The 18,545-nt window shown below is 39.5% G+C and overlaps 1 protein-coding gene across 1 annotated transcript; it reads left to right on the forward strand.

The window, feature by feature from the left end:
• Window positions 1–1,229: 1,229 nt before the first annotated feature.
• On the forward strand, window positions 1,230–17,266 carry vegfba (vascular endothelial growth factor Ba). The gene is made up of 8 exons (XM_028588599.1): window positions 1,230–2,151; window positions 6,276–6,327; window positions 6,421–6,617; window positions 6,722–6,795; window positions 6,903–6,938; window positions 10,601–10,684; window positions 12,522–12,743; window positions 13,905–17,266. Exons 1-8 carry the CDS (start codon window positions 2,074–2,076, stop codon window positions 13,924–13,926), a joined length of 765 nt encoding a protein of 254 aa, XP_028444400.1. The 5' UTR covers window positions 1,230–2,073; the 3' UTR covers window positions 13,927–17,266.
• The last annotated feature ends 1,279 nt before the right edge of the window (window positions 17,267–18,545 follow it).

Genomic DNA, 18,545 nt, shown 5'->3' on the forward strand with positions numbered 1-18,545 from the left:
CAGCGGGAGATAACATATCCCTGCATAGCTTACAGACACCCTCACCCTCATGTGGCGTGTGAGTGGCCTGTCATAACCCAAACACACTATAATGCCTGAGATTCTGGTGTCGGCATGCCTCCACACACAGGAAAACCAGCCATGAAGACATTGACTATTATCTTAAGTTTAATGAGTTGCAGAGGGAAAGTGTGTCAGATCATGCTCTGAAATAATACTCTGTGTCTGACATGCCCTGATTTATTATTTGGAAAAGTATAGATAGTCATATCAAGTAGAAAAATAAATCCTTAATAGAAAAGTGACCCTCAGACTTTTACACTATACTGCCTTATTTGATGTGATTTAGTCCTAAAAAAAAAACTAACATTTGATATTATTCTTATTTGAATAAGTTGATAGGGGGCAGTGAAACTTAATATTCACTGTGTTCACAATTAGAGTGTCATAATATATTGCAATTACAATTCTAACCAGGAGGTTAGAATCCCCAGACAACAACACAGTACCAACGTACCTCCTGAATTAATTTCCTAATCATTTGATTGTTTCATAATTTTAATAATTACTAAATGATATGGCCCTTTCCAGAAAATTTCCTACGAAATGATTTGATATTAGTGGAATTTATAAAGAAATGAAGAAGAAGTTACGGACTCATAAAATAATTAACCAAACTGTATTACCCAACATGAAGGCTTGGACACAGCCCTCAAAACAACTGTTGTGGATAAATACTGAATCCTTTATTGTGTTTGCCATATGGCTGCAACTAACTAACAATTCTTTTCATTACAAATGAATCTGCTGATAATTTCCCTGATTAATTGTTTGGGTCTACACTGTCAGAATGGAAAAGTTCCCACCACAGTTTTCCAGGTGACATCTTCGCTTATTTTGTCACTATCAGAGATATATAATAAAACCAGTGAATATTCACATTTGAGCAGTAGGAACTAGTTTATTTTTGGCACTTTTGAAAGAATAATCCATTAATCAATTACCAACATACCAATATGGCCTAACTAAAACCACAATTGCAGAAATATGATGACATGACCTCGCAGTGTCTCAGTGGCAGCTAGCCCCTGCACCCCCCACCCACCCCCCGGGACCAGTAGAGACGCTGCACCTGTATGCAGTGCGCCTGTCCCGTTTGGAAAAAGTTGGCAGTGCAATGGTTACGCTGCGTGCGTCTCAAGGGCAAAGGAAATGAGGAAACCGATCACAACAACTAATGAAGACTCCTACCTCTCCAGACCTCTCTCTGTCTGCGGACTACTCTGCTGCTCCAGCTCTGTTCTAGCTCTGCTACCATGTCAGTGGAGGATGTTATTCTAGACATATTTATAAAAGGACAAAAAAACGGGAAGATGCGCCTAAATGGGAAGCGTCACATTTTCAGTGGGAGCGACAGTGTGGAGAGACTGTGACCGAGCCGGGGAGCGGAATATGCGCCACTGTTCAGCCCTGCACGTCGGACTAAAGCGTCGTATAAAGTTGCCGTATAAACGTCCTATAGCCTCGCTGGATGATGTGATTTTTTTTTCTCTCTCCAGGATTTTATGATCGCACCACGTTTCAGCGGGAATCTGGATGATCCAGTCACGTCATCATGGGATCAGGACCAGACTGACCTGAAATAGCCTAAATATAGGGAGCCATCAGTCAAAGTTTAAACAAGTCTCATTAAAAAAAATGACATAGTTAATAAAATATTACTGGAGATTTTCTGTCTGTGTTAAAAAGAGTGGATGGAGGGTTATTTTAGACACAGCCTACAGTGTTTGACTAATTGAAATAGCCTACAAACTATCATTGGAGTTTAGATTGAGAGCTGCTTTAGTTCAGTCGATAATATAGTCTAAATGCTACAAGATATTATTCCAACACTGAGGATGCCACCCTGGGTGTCCTTTCAAGGAAGGGAGACTGGAGAATGAAAACGGGATTTCTGCGTCTTTAATCGGACACAGAAGCGAAGGAAGGAGACGGCCGAATAAGCCCTTCTTTTTTCTTTTTTTGGATTGGTCCAAAGAATATTTTTTTGCGTGCCCCTTGGACTTCTGCACAATGGGGATTATACTTCAAGTTATTCTAGGAATGTTTCAATTCCTGCTGCTCACCAGAATACCGACGTCCCATGCCAAGGTAGGCCTATATATTTGCCCCTAAATGACTGCATGTCTGAGGTGATCAGTCAGCCATCAGCTATGAGCTTGTGCGGTTTATTTCCATCTTATAGTCACTTGATGAAATCCCTTTTGTATGGATTTGCTTTGGTGAAAAACATGTGGAACTTTTAGCTTTGTGGAAGTTATCCCCTAGGTCAATGACACCTGTCACTAAGCCATAGCGTCCAGTGACAGGACAATTCACTAGCCTAATATAATAGTAGGCTAATATTCAGGACAGCCATATGATTTTTAAGATGACATTGTGGTATTGTCTACTCATCATTTTCATAATTCAGTGCCGCTTTCTAGTGAGTCACCTTAAACAAAGAGTTTATAGCTGTAATAGTAATAATTTACCAATGCTTTAGCTAGATCAGTTAAGCCATTCAAAAGAACAACTTTTAGATTGCCAGGCTATGGAAAATCCTCTAGCATGGCACATAAGTTGTCTTCTTAGCCACCCTAATTCATTCATTCTTGGTGGGGCCAAGAAATCGTCCCTAACCCTTAAAATGGCGAATTGTCGTTTTTGCACTTAGTTTTTTGTAACGTATCAAAACAATAAGTTGTATGTAAAACAGTGATCTCAGTGAGGGGCTAGGCAGATTTTTTAACAGTTGGACAGAGCCAGGCTGGCTGTTTCCAGTCTTTGCTCTAAGCTAACTGTTAGCTGGCTTCATATTTAAAGGTGCAGTAGGTAAGCCTGATAAAACCTTCTGTCATATTTGCTGAAACTGAACCTATGTTCTAGTAGAACTACATGAAGCAGGTAATTTAAAAATCTGGCTCCTCTGGCACCACCTACAGCCTGTAGTGCAATTTGCAAAAATCCACCGCTCCCTGTTCAGATGCAATGGGGGGGGATGTCTAACTGCGTGTCAATCACTGCTCATGCACATACACATTCATTCTCCCTTGTGGGAGGAGGGGCTTAGGAGACCATTATGGGCTTTAGTTGAAAGGGGGGGACTGAGAAGTTGTCGATGTTCAAAATTTATGGCTAAGTCCTGGATCTGCACAATCCTACCTACAGCTCCTTTAATGTTACTGAACAGACACAAGAGTGGTGTCGATCTTCTCATCCAATGGGTAAGAAAGTGAAAAAGTGTACTTCCCAACCCTGTTCCCCACTTGTACCTGTCAAACTGTTCCTTTAAGTTATTAACATTGACCACCAGGAGGCCTAGCTACATTTGAGGGGTCTTCCTGATGAACTAAAGAGCTAGCTAAAAAAGACACAGCAAGTGTAAACCTGGCAACCCAAACATTCTTATTAATGGTTGATAACTGATCTATAAAGTAAATGTAAATTAATTATTAAACATTAATGAAGCCAATTTAGGCTGCAACAATTACTTTCATTATCAATTATTTGTGTAGCCTATTATTGTTACAATAGGTTGCATGATTATTCCAAAATCAAATTACTTGGAAATTCATTTTCTGCCAATTTATGATAGATTCATTATTTCATTTTTAACTCCCATAAACTACTACTTTATAAAGGGCACCTCATTAAACAGTCGGACCAATAATTCTTGAAATGTTTAATTTAAAAAGCTATTTTAATTATTTATCATTGATAAGAAATGTTCATATAGGCCTACTGACAGTTTCCACACACAGCACACAGATAAAACTGCATACATGTGCTGGTTCTTTATTTATGTTTGGAGACTTGTATCAGGAACACAGCTCTGCAGCGGTGTGGGATCCAGCCCTGACTCTGTGCTGCTGTTTAGTGATGCGTCATCCTAGACGCTACATGACACACAGCAGCGTGACTATTCACCTGCTCACATCCAAAACTCTCTGGTTTCATGCTGTCTGTATTTCTGACAGATTATTTGGAAAAGGGGTCATCTTTTTTTCTCCTGCAGTGATGAAGCTCAGTGTGGAGGAGATGGTGTGTAGCTGTAGGACACACATACACTTGGCCCATCTGCACAGTGTACTCTGGGAGTGGCTGGGAGTTAGACGTGTTAGACCATAGTAAGATAGCAAAACCAGTGCAGCTGTGTGTGTGTGTGTGTGTGTGTGTGTGTAGAGTGGTGGACAGAGGGACAGCAGGCTGCAGCAGGCCTCTCAGTGTCTAACTGATTTGATTAAGATGGCTGCTCAGACAGCTGGCAACTATATTCTCGATCAGGTAACTTCACTACTTAACACATCGATTTCTCTCTGAAACCAATTTGACTCTGTTAACTGACCTGACCTGTATACAGTATATTTACATATTTTCAAGAACTTTTTTTCCAGTTTGGTAGTGTTAGAAAGTGTTGTTGAAACAACCGAGAGACTGATATTGTAAGGGGTTCAGTATTTCTTATTTATTTTAGTCGTGAGCATGTGGAATTATTTATTCATTGAAGCACTGACACATGCATGGGCGTACCAGCACCAGGCGCGCCAAAAGGAGGTCATTTTATCCCAGTCTCTGATACAGAAAAGACACACTTACTTAAGCTCACATCCTGCAGTCACAAAATGGCCTTAGTCACAGCTTAACTCAGAATCAATGTGGGCCAAACCTGTGTGTGTGTGTGTGTGTGTGTGTGTGTGTGTGTGTGTGTGTGTGTGTGTGTGTGTGTGTGTGTGTGTGTGTGTGTGTGTGTGTGTGTGTGTGTGTGTGTGTGTGTCTAGAAGGGGGTGGAGCAGTCAAAGGGGGGCAACTGGACAAAGTCTACATTCCCTTACAAGTGGCCTTGGTTTTCTGGGGAGCTATAAAATTCTGTTTCTCTTTCTGTGTTCTTTCATTTGCATAAGAAGTATTTAAATCCTTTACTTAGGTAAATTTACCAATACAACAATGTAAACAAGTAAAAGTCCTTTATTCAAAATCCTAAAATACAGTAGTATCATCAGCTAAATGTACCTAAAGTCTCAAAAGTAAAAGTATTTGTTTTGCCTTAAAATGTCCCTTGTGACTGATAAAAGTAAAAAGTACAATATTTGCCACTGAAATGTAGTGGAGTACAAGTAGCAGACAAAATGCTTGAGTAAAGTATAAGTACCTCAAAATTGTACTTGGTGGTTATTTTCCCTTTCATAGGTGATTATAGGAAGATGTGTGTGAGTGTTAACTGCATGTGGGCAACATGGAAGTAGTAAATATGGGATGGATATAACTGTCAGAACAAATCTTTACTATCTACTGTATCTTTACTACAAAAGCTGCAGCAGGTGGTTTCCCTTCAGCTCATTTTATGAAACAGTAATAGGCGTCTTGCTCGTCAACTCCCAACTACACTCTGACTGTAACTGTTCATTGTTGAGAAATCCAGTAGCAGATACTCTCACTATCTACTACTGCAAGACTCCTGAAATGATTTCAAACACCTTAATCAGGTGATAGACTGAAGGGCAAAGGTAGCAGGTATAACTTGTTTGAAAACTTGTCCAGCAGCTCCCTCCCTTATATTGTTGAAAATGTGGATGGATTTTGGTCTTGAACGTGGACATTTTCAGTTACATGCTCAAATGGACCAATGGACCCCACTGCAGAATATTTCAAAATAGAGTCCAAAATGGGGTTTTATGAAGTTGTTGTACAACTGTAGGGTGGCTCTTACTCTCCTAGATGTGTATCTGTGTATCAAAGTTCAGGTTTTTCACTTTCTTCATTTTCGTCTTTTACCACTATTCATTATTGAGCCTGAATAGTCATATTCAGATGCCAGGTGTGAACTATTGTGGTGTTCATTGACAGGAAACACTTTGATATGCACCAGCAGCTTTTTTTACAACAATGTCAAACAGGAGGTTGCAGGCAATAGCTCAACAGTTAGATTACTGTTATACTGTATATTGCTTAGCTCAGAAAAAAAATCTTGATTATTGATTAATAGCAGATATATTTTACTATATGTATTACATGTATTTTAAGTATAGAAAACTATTGTTTTTCTTCAATGATGACCTACCAAAGTACAAATGTATCCACCTTTTGACTGTACTATATACTGTATAGGCCTACATCTTTTTGCTGGATTGATATTGAACCACTTGTTATGACTCCGAAGTGCAATGCTGAATGCTATTTAACAGGTCAACTTGACCAGGAAATCCTAAACTTACTACTTTTATTTCTCTCTCCAGCTCGCTCACTGGCGGCCGGCAGACTCCCCAAAATCCAGGGAAGGTCGAGAAGGTACGCTCCCTGTTTCCACAAAGAACCCTGCACTACTTGATAGGGCTGATAGAGAGAAATAAAATGATGCCTGTATTGATTTATCGCCACCAGTGCGACGGTGGTTGGAGGTTTATTCGCGGAGCGGCTGTGAGCCTCGGGACACTCTGGTGGAGGTTTGGCAGGAGTTGCCGGGGGAGACGCACCATCTCTTCGTCCCATCCTGTGTGTCGGTGAGGCGATGTGGTGGCTGCTGTGCTGACGAGGCCCTGGAGTGTGTTCCCTCGCTTACACACACACTCACAATGGAGGTATATACACACAGACACACTCTAAATCCCTCCCTGCTTCAGTGTAGACGATTAATGTTGGAAACAGTGAGATGATGTGTGAATATTTTCTGATCTGTGTGCAGCTGATGAGAACCTCTTTCATGAAACACGAGCTTGTTGAGCTGCCGTTCGTCGAGCACAGCCAGTGTGAGTGCAGGTAATTAAACACACAGCCTGTGCTCAGAGATGCACGGTATACCCGTTGTTGAGTGACCTCCGTCCTTGCACCTTTATGCTGACACCGTCTGTTTTATCTGTATGCAGATTAAAAGATCATTTCCAGCCAACACCTACAACAAGGTAACACATTGTTTTTCACTTCTTTACCCTTCCTGTTCCCTTCTTACCTTTTTAATCTCTCCTTGTCTGTTCATGTTTAATCGTGTGTGAGTGAGCTGTTGTTGTGAAATGTCATGTTCCATCATCTCTAATGACTTTATGAAGCCCTGTCTGTGAAGCCATGTCCACTAATGATGCTCTTATAATTCTGCTGTTGATGTTATTAACGAGGAGGAATTAAGAGGAGTGTTAAAGTCAAAAACTGTTCTGATGAAACCCAAGTAGCCATAAGTGGCTTAATAGTGTTGAATGGAGGTTACTTGTTCTCATTTGCATTATCCGAGGACATGAGGCTTTAATCGATTTCAAACATTTGGTCATTCCTTGTTGCAAAAGTCGAACATCTCAGGTCAATGTCTCACCTCTTAAATGCAAGAAATAACCAAATTCACATCATCATTGTCACGTCAATACACGTCAATACATGAAACATGTCAGAGTTCACTTTCCAGGTTTAATTATAATTAAACATAGTAAAGAATCAACTAGTGGGATGCTGATTACAATTTAGGCTGTTAATACAACTCTTTTGTTGAGTTTCCAAAACACAACAAAAATGTAACTTTTTTTGCCTTCATCACATAGTTGAAAATGACAAGAAACATGAAAAGATAAATGGTAAAGGTGAAAAGTATAAATACAATGTGGCTCTTGGAGAGCTGGCTCACTTGGTAACCTCACCATAATGCAACTTTGACAAAACTAATTTGGGGTTACAAATTGTTGAATCTGATAATTTACATATCTCAAAGCAAGCAAGTACCTTCTGTATGTTTTATTTTAGAGCTTCAGATTTGTTGTCCGTGAACTAAAAAATTATAGAAAACAATTGTGGTTCATTGGAAATCTCTGACTGTAGGTCAACATATACTAAAAGTAAATAAACCTTTCTGTTCCGTAGACACTGTACTGTATTGTTGAGGTTCAGCCGGGACTGACAGCTATACACTGTGAAAGGAACATTTTTGTTGGATCCCTGTTGTTTGTTTGTGTACTTCATACTGCCAGTTCCAACTATGCAATCATATGATTTCATCTTTAATGTTTATGTCCTCCTACTTCCTGTTAGGATGTGGACATAAATAAAGGATTCCAATGTACTGTATGTATGTGTACTGTACGTGTGTATACATTTTAGTTTGACCCTGTTCAGGTTTCATGTGTCTACGTGACTGTGTTTGTTGAATCTCTGCATGTCTTTGCACATATGTACTGTACATTTTCTATGTGCTAGTATAAATGTGTGCAAAAGTTTTTGTGTGTGTGAGAATATTTGTTTATGTGTGTGTGCCCCTCAGTGAGTTAGCATCTGTGTGACTCTCTCCCAGCATCCCTTGGGATGGCCCGCATCCTGTTGTCACCATAGCGATGATTTTATCTCCCTTGCCATGTGCTCTCTCACAGACTGACGGAGTAGAGTCACGCATCCATGATAGTAAATTAGCGCTCCAAAGACAACAACAGAAGTCGTCCAGTTATTATTGCCAGAGCTAAGCTGGTAAACACAGCCACCATAATTTGATAAAGTTTAATATAGTTACAGCAGATGGGATTAAAGAGACAGGGAATCCAATCCAATCCAATCCACCTTTATTTATAAAGCACTTTAATAACAACATAGTTGACCAAAGTGCTGAACACAATCTAAAATAAGCAATAACATATAGTAGTGACACAATAGAACAATAAAATAGCAATACAAAAGAATTCTAAAAAGAAAAACAGCCTCAAAAATCATCCCTCAAACTGAGTTAAAAGAGTACGCGGAGACAGACGGCAAGCCATAGACACCGGCGCCATCTTGTCAGAGCCAATGTCAAAGTTAAATCAAAAAGCCCAAAACCCAAACTGTGAGCCGATGCACTTTGCTGTTGAGAGTACCAGCATACATTAAAGTAAAACAGATTGTGCTCAATAAAGACTGGAGTAGGATAGGGATATGAGCTTAGTTAACCACAGGCAAGGTGGACGATGTGCCCAAAAATGCAACAGCTACAGTAATAGGTGTAATGTTCCAAAACATTTTCTCTATGTTTTTGTCTCATGAGAGCCTCCTGGGCAGTGATCTGTATTCAGTATTCAGATCTTCGACTTTGAGCAATACCAGTCTGTAAAAATACTCCAATACAAGTAAAAGTCCTTCTTTCAAAATTGTACTTAAGTAAAATTACAAGTAATATCAGCATATCGACTTACTTGTCATTGCAGCAGAATGGCCCCAGTCAGACTTATAATGTTATATTATATATTATACCTCTGGATATATTTTGCTGGTACATTAACATGTAAGCAGCATTTTAATGTTGTACTGTTGTGCAGTTTGATTTGATTTTGAACAATAATTAGAATTTCATGTGCTCATCACAGGTTTTGAAAATCTTTTTCTACAGATTAATTTGTAACTCAAGCTGCAAGATAAATGTAGTGGAGTGAAAAGTGCAATATTTCCTTCTGAGATGTAGTGGAGAAGAAGTAGAGTAGTATAAAAAACCTCAGAATTGTACTTAAAGTTACAATCTCAAAGGTCTTTGTTTCATGCGATAAACGGTAATTGCAGGCGTGTTTTTGGATCTCACTTTCCTTTGTTATTGAAGTTTCATCGTCTGTACTCATCACTCTTTTCTTTGTTTTTGTTTTTGACCATAATATCCATTTACTCGCAACGCTAGCAGAGACCAGAATAAACAGTACACACTTCACACAAAAGTGAGTTGAAGAGCGAGTTGATAGATGGTGACTTAACAAACATTTATTTCAATTAAATATTGAGATTATTACTTAAAGTAGCCTACAGCACTTGAGTCGATGTATAATTTTCACCACTGATCCTACAAGTTTTCAAATGTACATGGTTTTAAAAGCATTCAGTTATCATTAATTAGTGATTTTTCTTGTCAACTTGTGTATCTGATACTTTAAATTACTTTAAATGATTGCAGCTATTATTAATAGGTATATCATAAGAGACATATTTGAATAAATCACTGTTGAGACCTATGTTATTATAAGATATGACAGTAATGCAAAGTTGGATACATTTGCATTACAGATAACAGACAAATATCATAAGGTAATATTAAAAGAAATATCAAAGTTAAATATTAAAGGTAATATTTAAAGAAATATCAGATTGATGTTAGAAATTATATACAAGAGAATGTACAGTATGTGAAGTTCACTTGAAAGTCTCTGCTGTGGGCTTCCCATTTTGAAAAGGAGATTTAGCGTAGTGTTTGAAGGTCTACATGTTTGTATTAGGGCATTACTAAAAATCTATGCGTTTTGTGAAAATAACATTTGGAGATTAAATATATGGAGGCTGGGTGTTGTTCAACATTTTCCGATAACTTAGTGCAGACAAGAAACCTGACTTTTGGTACCAAGCCTATAAAATAATACAGTTTTCTGGTATCTTCTCAAATGTTAAAAGCTGAACTTTTCTTAAATAGAATATAGACTAAAATTGGCAAAGATATGCATACATTCAATATATTCACTTAGTTGGTGGTGGACACACAGGACTATTCATTTTTTCAACCTAATTTTCAATTCCAACAGGTGTCAAAAAGCATAACTCCTGACTATTTAATGTGTGTAACATTTTGTTTGTCTGATATTCCCAGGCCCTATCTGAAGCCAACAAGAACAGACAAGAAAAAGGAGAGAGGAAAGTCCAGACATAAGACAACTGGAGCCATCAGAGCTGCGTAATGTTGAATATTCAGTACACACATTGATTATTTATTTTTATTTTTCAAATCTCAGTTAAAAGTTGATGTTTTTACTTCTGTTAGTCATTATTTTCCAGTAAGCCTCAGTGTGAATGTTTGGATTAGAACAAAAAGAGTTATCTGGTCTACATTATTACTGAAGGACAATTTGTTTACAGTCACAGCACTCAAGGTCTCTCTCTCTCACACACACACACACACACACACACACACACACACACACACACACACACACACAGGACTCACGTCTGTCTAAGACTAGTAGGCTTTATAAAAACAACAACACAGTATATGGCAACTATTCATTCATATTTAATATTTACTGTGATCACTTATATCGCATGTTATATAATTCACAATTCTGGCTGTTAAGAAGGCCATTTAGAAACATTCAAGGACAATAAAAACATTTTTGAAATGATTATCCACTGTGATCTTAGAGGAACAGGAGTGTGTGTGTGTGCGTGTGTGCGTGTGTGTGTGTGTCTGTGTCTGTGTCTGTGTGTGTTTCTTTCTGCCACCATGTACATGAGTCCCATGATTCAGTCCTGAGAAGTGAAGGATAAAAAGTTATCTCTCTTTTTTTCATCTGCTTCCCCTTCACTTTGCTTCATTTCTGGCCTCCAGGGGCCCAGAGGTGACTCGGTTTGGGTGTGATGTCCTTCAGCACCCATCCATCACTCAGAACAGGCTTTATTCAGACTCTGGCAGGGGTGAAATCTGTGTAATTTGCTCCCAAATGCTTCCTCCTCTGTCCATGCCAGTGACAGGCGTGGTCATCGAGGTCTGAACAAAGATGGCCCCTCTCTGCCTCATTAAGTAACTTCATTAAAGCCGCCAGCCTCCCAGGAAGACTGAGGCAGAACCAGCTTCAGTTAATGGACCAACTGACGCAGGCAACTTTCTCAGACACAAAGTACAGACTGTCAAAAGGGAGAAACTGAAAGCCTCATAGGCAGCTAAGTGACTATAGCCATGGTAACGGACAGAAACACAAACTGACAGAAAGAGAAGAAAGTTTGTCGGCAGCAAAGGAAACAGTATACCACATTAGTCACACATCTCCCACACACTGCATAGTGTAGGTTTGTTTCAGTCTGGCACTGCATGTTTAAACAAGCCTTGCATTTTATTTTTACTTTTAGCCATGCTAGCAACGTGGTGTGGGATCAATAGAAAAGTAGTAAAATCTTTTAGACCCTGTATTGATCCCATACCGTGGCTTTCTGTGTGTCTGTGTGTCGGTCCAAACTGAAACGTCTCAATAACTGTAGGATCAATTCTCATGAAGTGTTGTACGGACATTGATGATCCCCTCAAGATGAAGCCTACAAACTAACTGTAATGATCCACTGACTTTTCATGTAGTGCCACCATAAGGTGGACGTTGGTTTTTGCAAATAAAGTGTAATTATTGGATGGATTGCCATGAAATGTGGTTCAGACATTCATGTCCCCCTCAGGATAAATTAAAGACCCTTAACTTAACCCGTAATTTTTAATCTAGCTCTACCATTAGGTAAACTAATTACATTCCTATCAACCTCAGCTTTACTTTGTGTTTAGTGCTAATTAGCAAAGGTTAACATCTACACATAAAATGGTGAACATGTTAAACAGTATACCTGCTAACAGGTTAGCATTGTCATTGTGAGCATGTTAGCATGTTGACATTAGCATTTAGTTTCAAAGCATTGTGCCTAAGTGCAGCCTCACTGCGCCACTTGCATAGCTGTAGATTCTTGTTAATCAATGAATGAATACATTCTGCAGCTAACCACACTGTTCTTTCACCCTTCTTCCTTCCATACAGGACACATGCTCCCCTACCTCTTCCTCCCCCATCCTCTCCTCCTCCTCCATCACCTCCGCCCACCAGCCTTGCTCCCTCTCCATCGCCATCTCCGAGGCCTAGTTGCCGACCCTGCAGAGGAAGAAAGTGGGCACTGAATGCAACGTCTTGTCAGTGCCGCTGCACCATCAGAGCTGAGAGCTGCAGCCAGAAAGACAGGAGGCTCAACCCTCACCGCTGCAGGTCAGTCCACATGTAGTCTATATCCTTGACGTTCCACTTCCGGGATTGCTCCGTTGCCCCCGGAAAATCCACCGGATTTCACTCATTTAAGCCGGATGTCCGTTACCTTCTGCTTCCTTTGTGTTGGCATTTTAAACTCCGGTCGATTTATGAGGACTATGGTTAACCTTTTCTCCGATCTCTGCAGGGTAAATCCAGACAGCTAGCTAGACTATCTGTCCAATCTGAGTTTTCTGTTGCGCGACTAAAACAACTTTTAAACGTACACGTGTTCCACCAAAACAAGTTCCTTCCGAGCCTATTTTGCAGCGGCACCGCAGTTTTTCTCTGGTGCTTAGCACCGCCCAAGACGATTGTGATTGGTTTAAAGAAATGGCAATAAACCAGAGCATGTTTTCCTCCCATCCCTGAATGCTATGTGGAGTAGCCAGACTCACCTCCAGCGCACTTTGGAGGAGAGTCTGGCAAAGCGAGACGAGTCCACATGTTACCAAAACATAAACATCTGATGCTTGTACTTTTTAAGAAAATTCTGATATATTTGAGATTAACATTTTAAAAAGGAACCTCACGTTCCCCCTACAGTACTCCAAAGTACCCCTAGGGGTACACAGACCCCCATTTGAGAAACACTGGTCTAGAGTATTGAAAATGAAAAAAGTGAATAATTTAAAAATCCAAATAAATAAATAAATGCAATCTATGAAGCACCTTAAGCTGCATCAGGCTGTTTCTTGTACAAATTGAAGCTGTATGTTCTCTCGCTCCAGATCATCCCAACTCACAATCCATTTTCTATAACGATTTGAAAATATCTAATTAGAGATTGTTAGACCGGTAATCAGATGCTTGAGCTTTTGCTGCATTGATAAGCTTTGTTGGGAGCAGCTGTAACTCAAGTGGTAGAGTGGGTGACTATTAGTTGTAGGATTGGGGCTTTGATTCCACATGTTAAAGTGTCCTTGAACAAGACCCTGAACCCAAAATTGCTCCAAAAGTGGGTATATTTGATGATGATGGAAAAGTACATGCTCACTTTATCACTAGACTCACATTGTGCACAATTGGAGAATCCATCATAAATGGGAGAATCAGCCCTGTGTCTGTCAAAAAAAAGTAGTCATGCTTAAAACCTCCTCTCTATATTGTTTATTGTTCCAGGTGTGAGGCCATGAGGACTTGATGTGTCCACTGACTTATTTTTCACCTCCTTCTTTCCACCAACCCTTGTTGATTCATCACCCACTCTCAGTGCCAAGTAGCATACAGACACTTGGACATCCAGTAACCTCAGAATGAAGGAAATCTTTGCGGAAGCACCCACAACCTGTAGAAGCGCTCTTAGTTAAGCAACACGTGCAGCGTAACAGCCTAAATATCAATCTACGTGTGTGTATGTGTGTGTGTGTGTGTGTGTGTGTGTGTGTGTGTGTGTGTGTGTGCAATCAAACATGTTACTATCGCCTCTGCTTCTGCAACAAAGCTTCTGTCAGTCCACATGTGCATGCCTGTACAGACATGTAGAGTCACAAAACACATCCCATGAGTGGAGGTATGACAGGCACCTTAATGGCAACTTTGAGAGACATGGTTTTTAGACAATTCATTCTTGGTGGACACAATTACACAAACTCCTGCTCTGCTGTGGTTTGGGGGTTCTTTAGGTCTGCAGATGAACTTATACAAATACAAGAGAGCAGGGGAAACACATACTATTTAAGAATAATGGATATAAAGTGGACCAGTCTAACACAGGGGTTCTTTGTGTCAACGCTTCAGTGGAAGTTGTAATTTGTTGTTCGAAGACAAACTGCACATGGAGATGGATTCCAGGGTGAAGTCAAAATGTTTGTGCGGAGGATTTGAAAAACAGCGCCAACAGATTATAGATGGACACATCCACACTCAGACACACCCGAAGAACATAGAACATGGACATGAACTGGCACCCCAGTGTGCGTGGACCTATAGTTGAGCTGAATGCTGGGATGGAGAGTATCTGTGTGGTCTCCCCACTGAAAGACCCAGATGGGATATCCCTGCAGCCATCTCTTTCATTCAAATCGTATGACCACGGGCTGGCTCTCCAAGCCGCTTTCCGGCATTTGTTTAATTTGGGCCTTTTGTCTCCATCTTCCCTCGGCTCCTCGATTGAAAGCAGCCGCTTTGCCTCTCTTTGCCTCTCTTTGCCTCTCTTTTAGGCAGTGAGGAGAATGACAATAATGAGGCCTGGCGGCTGTCCACTGCTTCACACATTCACACTTATAATACCAGGAACACAGACAACAGTGCAAATGCAGAAAGACACACAATCTCACTCACTCTGTGCTATGGCACACATACATTCATATTTAGACACACATAGAATGTGTAATGAATGCAGGTAGCCATAAGCATTTGTTTGTGCCACACCAAGTGTGCAAATATATGTCAGTTATTGCAATTTACTGCAAAGTCTTCATTTAATATTGTATTATATGCCTCTGTTTTATATTTTATTATAATTCTGTCAAGTTGATTGAAAGATACTCTATATTGCTGAATGTGTGTCTTTGTTTTGTTTGTTCATCTTTAATCCGTCTGCATAAAGAGTCAAGCTGGGTGGCCGGCTATTTATACACTCAGCATCTAAACCGATACCCAAACGTATTGAATTTAAACAGACACGGCTAACACGGGCCACAAATGGGAGACTATATACATCATAATGTGTAATTCAAACAATCAGTGGGGCAGTGTTTTCCGCAGCACACAGAAACCAAGCAAATAGCCGTTCCCAATGCAGTGAAGGAATAAATGGCTGTTTTTGTTGCATGTTAGACATAACTTGTTTATATTCTGACTGAATCGCACGGTTTAACTCCATGTTAGTTCATGACTGCATGGATGCTGCGTAGGAACAGGGATTTGAACTGTGATTCAGTTTCAGAAAGGACAAAGTCTTGAGCAGCATGTCAGTCAGAGTGACAGGCTAAAGCCAGAGCTCAGAGGACCCATTATGATGGGTCATGGAGTTTAAACCCATTTTTGACACTCATTCAGACCATTTGTTTTGTGCTAAATTTGACTCAAAACATTACCAGTGACGTTGTATCTCCATGACAAACAGTAGCTTTGAAACTCTATAATTCATGTCTGTACTCTCCCCCAGGATTCATACGATCCTGCTGATTGGAACTGTCCCTAAATCCTAAATTATTTGTGTGTCAGCTAATATTTGAGCTAAAAAACTTTGTTTCAGGGGCTGGTGTGATAAGCTCTGTATTTAAACTCTCCTGAGATGAGATTATTTTTTTTCCTTGCTTGAGTCCATTGTTCAGTGTTTGTTATAACCATCAATCAATGCTTCAATCACTACCTCTATATATCATAACATATTAATGACCAAGTATTATTGTTACTTTCTCTGTGTTATGTCAGACCTCTTTTAAGATAATAATGTTTTTATTTACATTTAGCAATAAGCAGTCTCCAGTGTAGAGATGTGGAACTGCAGCAGATCTGTAGTGATTATCACTGGTTTAGAGGAACCTATAGGAGTTTTCTGTGTGCTTCTTAATAATCTGAAGGGAAGCATTTTTTTCATATGAGGAGAACTGAACTGGTCCTCTGAGTACAGACCAGACACTGTGTGATAATGTGGAACAGGAGATGATTTTCCCAAAGTGTTTGTAGCCTAAAACTACTGGTGATCTTGGCTTTAAAGGAATAGTTTGACATTTTGGGAAGTTCACTTATTCACCTTCTTGCTGAGAGTTAGATGAGAAGATTGATACCACTCTCAATAGAAGAAAAAACTGAAGAAGTTAAAAGCTCCATTCAAGCAGACATGTACGACATATCGAAGACATTCCACCTAAAAGAGTTGTGGTGCTGAGATCATTTGTTGAGGGTTTCTGGGGTTCCAGTTGTTTCCTCTTGTGACCAAAACATTTCTTATTTCAAAGTACAAATTCTAAACAATAAAAGCAACAACAGCGAATCCCATCAGGAAGCATTTGTATCTGCTGTAGCCTCCCATCATTTCAACATCACAACTCTTTAAGTTATACAGCTTGCGCGTATTAATATCCTACTCAAATGTCCTAATTCTGTGTCAGTATCAAACATCAGTGTGCTTTATATCTGCACAGTCTACATTGCGCTGTAAAGGTAGCCCTGTTCTAGCCTCCAGTGTCTTAGCCGATAGAGACCCCTTACTAAACTATGTAACATTTTATAATCTCTAAAATGCCATGACCTTGTGTATGACGTAGTGCATACTTTAGAGATGTATTTGTAACTTCATTTTAGCTATACTTCGTAATGAATCTCTTCTCTGTGAATACGTTGTACTATTGTAGCCTATGTATAAAGAAAACACTCTTTTTTTTTGCTGCTACACCATTTGTGCCCTATTATGATGTCTTTGTAGAAAACAATGCAGTTTTATGTTGTATTAGTATATAAATGCCAATTAATCGATTCAATGTCCACGTAATGTGTATACTGCATCGTCAAATATATTGAAAATGATACCATGATGTTACAGATGTTATTAAAGGAAATGTCTTATTTTTCATATAAACCTCTTGTTTTCTTCCTGTCACTGTTTATCCACTGTAACGTCCCTCTGCTCTGACCTCATCTCCCCCATCTCTTTGTTTTAAGCTCTCATTTGACGGTAATGAAAGGTAAACAGACACTTTCGATTACAGCGACACCCTGGGAGTTGGGTACAGAGAAAGTGTGTGTGTGTGTATGTGACGTGACGTGGTGTTATGAGACATAATATTGTTCCCTCTCCTCCTCTCGTTTGTACTGCTGAGTCAGAAGCTGGTCGAGTACAAAGTCGTGCAGCCCCACGCATGTGGAGGAAAATAACTGTTAATTTGCTCAAGTACAGTGACACTGATGAGGCACTTGCACTTACTTTATACTCCACTAGATACAAGAGGCAAATATTGTACTTTTTATTTATTTGAGAGCTATAGTTACTTAAGATTTTACATACAAAACATATGATCACTTCAACTTTCATTTTACTTTAACTTGTAGCAAGGTGAATCATAGGCACACACAGACTCACACATACAATACATAAAACAGGATAAAATGCATAAAACATACAGTTAAACTAGGTAAAAACAAATGAAAAAAACCCAGCTCACATAAAACAATGTGCATCATGTTTTCCAGCATTACGTTAGATCAAACCTGGAGTACATAGCCATCAAATATTTTTTTTACTGGTGATGGGATATTTTTCATCATGTTACTTCTTTTACTTAAAGCGAGAATATAAGATTTTTTAAAAGACAAAATAACCAATTTTTCCTTTTACAAATGAAAGGTTGAATTCATAAGTAGCAGCTGCAGCCTTACTCAGGCTAGTAAGACCAGTAGCAGGGGCGTGGGACTGGGGGGGAAAAGGGGACTGAGTACCCATGGCCCTCATGTGAGGAGGGCCCAAAAAGATGCTAGAATGAATAGCTGTGGATGCAGGGAGGGGCCCATAGAAAATGCCTTTCTACAGGGCCCAGAATTTTGTGCTATGCCCCTGACCAGTAGCTATTTATGGTGCTAATAATGCTAGCAAACCTTAGATAGATATTGCTAGGTAACGGAGTCCTTTCGCTTCAGGGGTTAATTTGCAAAAACAGTTATCTCGTATTTTTTATCTTCCTAAATCATGTTTTTTGTGCAGGCCAGGGAATATCAGTCAAACTGGTGTTGGTTTATTCATTTTAAGAATGTAATTTATGTTTTTGCAAATGAACAATGCTAACAAGCCAATGTTTAGCAGGTATGATATTTATCAAA

This window comes from Perca flavescens, chromosome 10, assembly GCF_004354835.1.
Source record: "Perca flavescens isolate YP-PL-M2 chromosome 10, PFLA_1.0, whole genome shotgun sequence".
Taxonomy (NCBI): domain Eukaryota; kingdom Metazoa; phylum Chordata; class Actinopteri; order Perciformes; family Percidae; genus Perca; species Perca flavescens.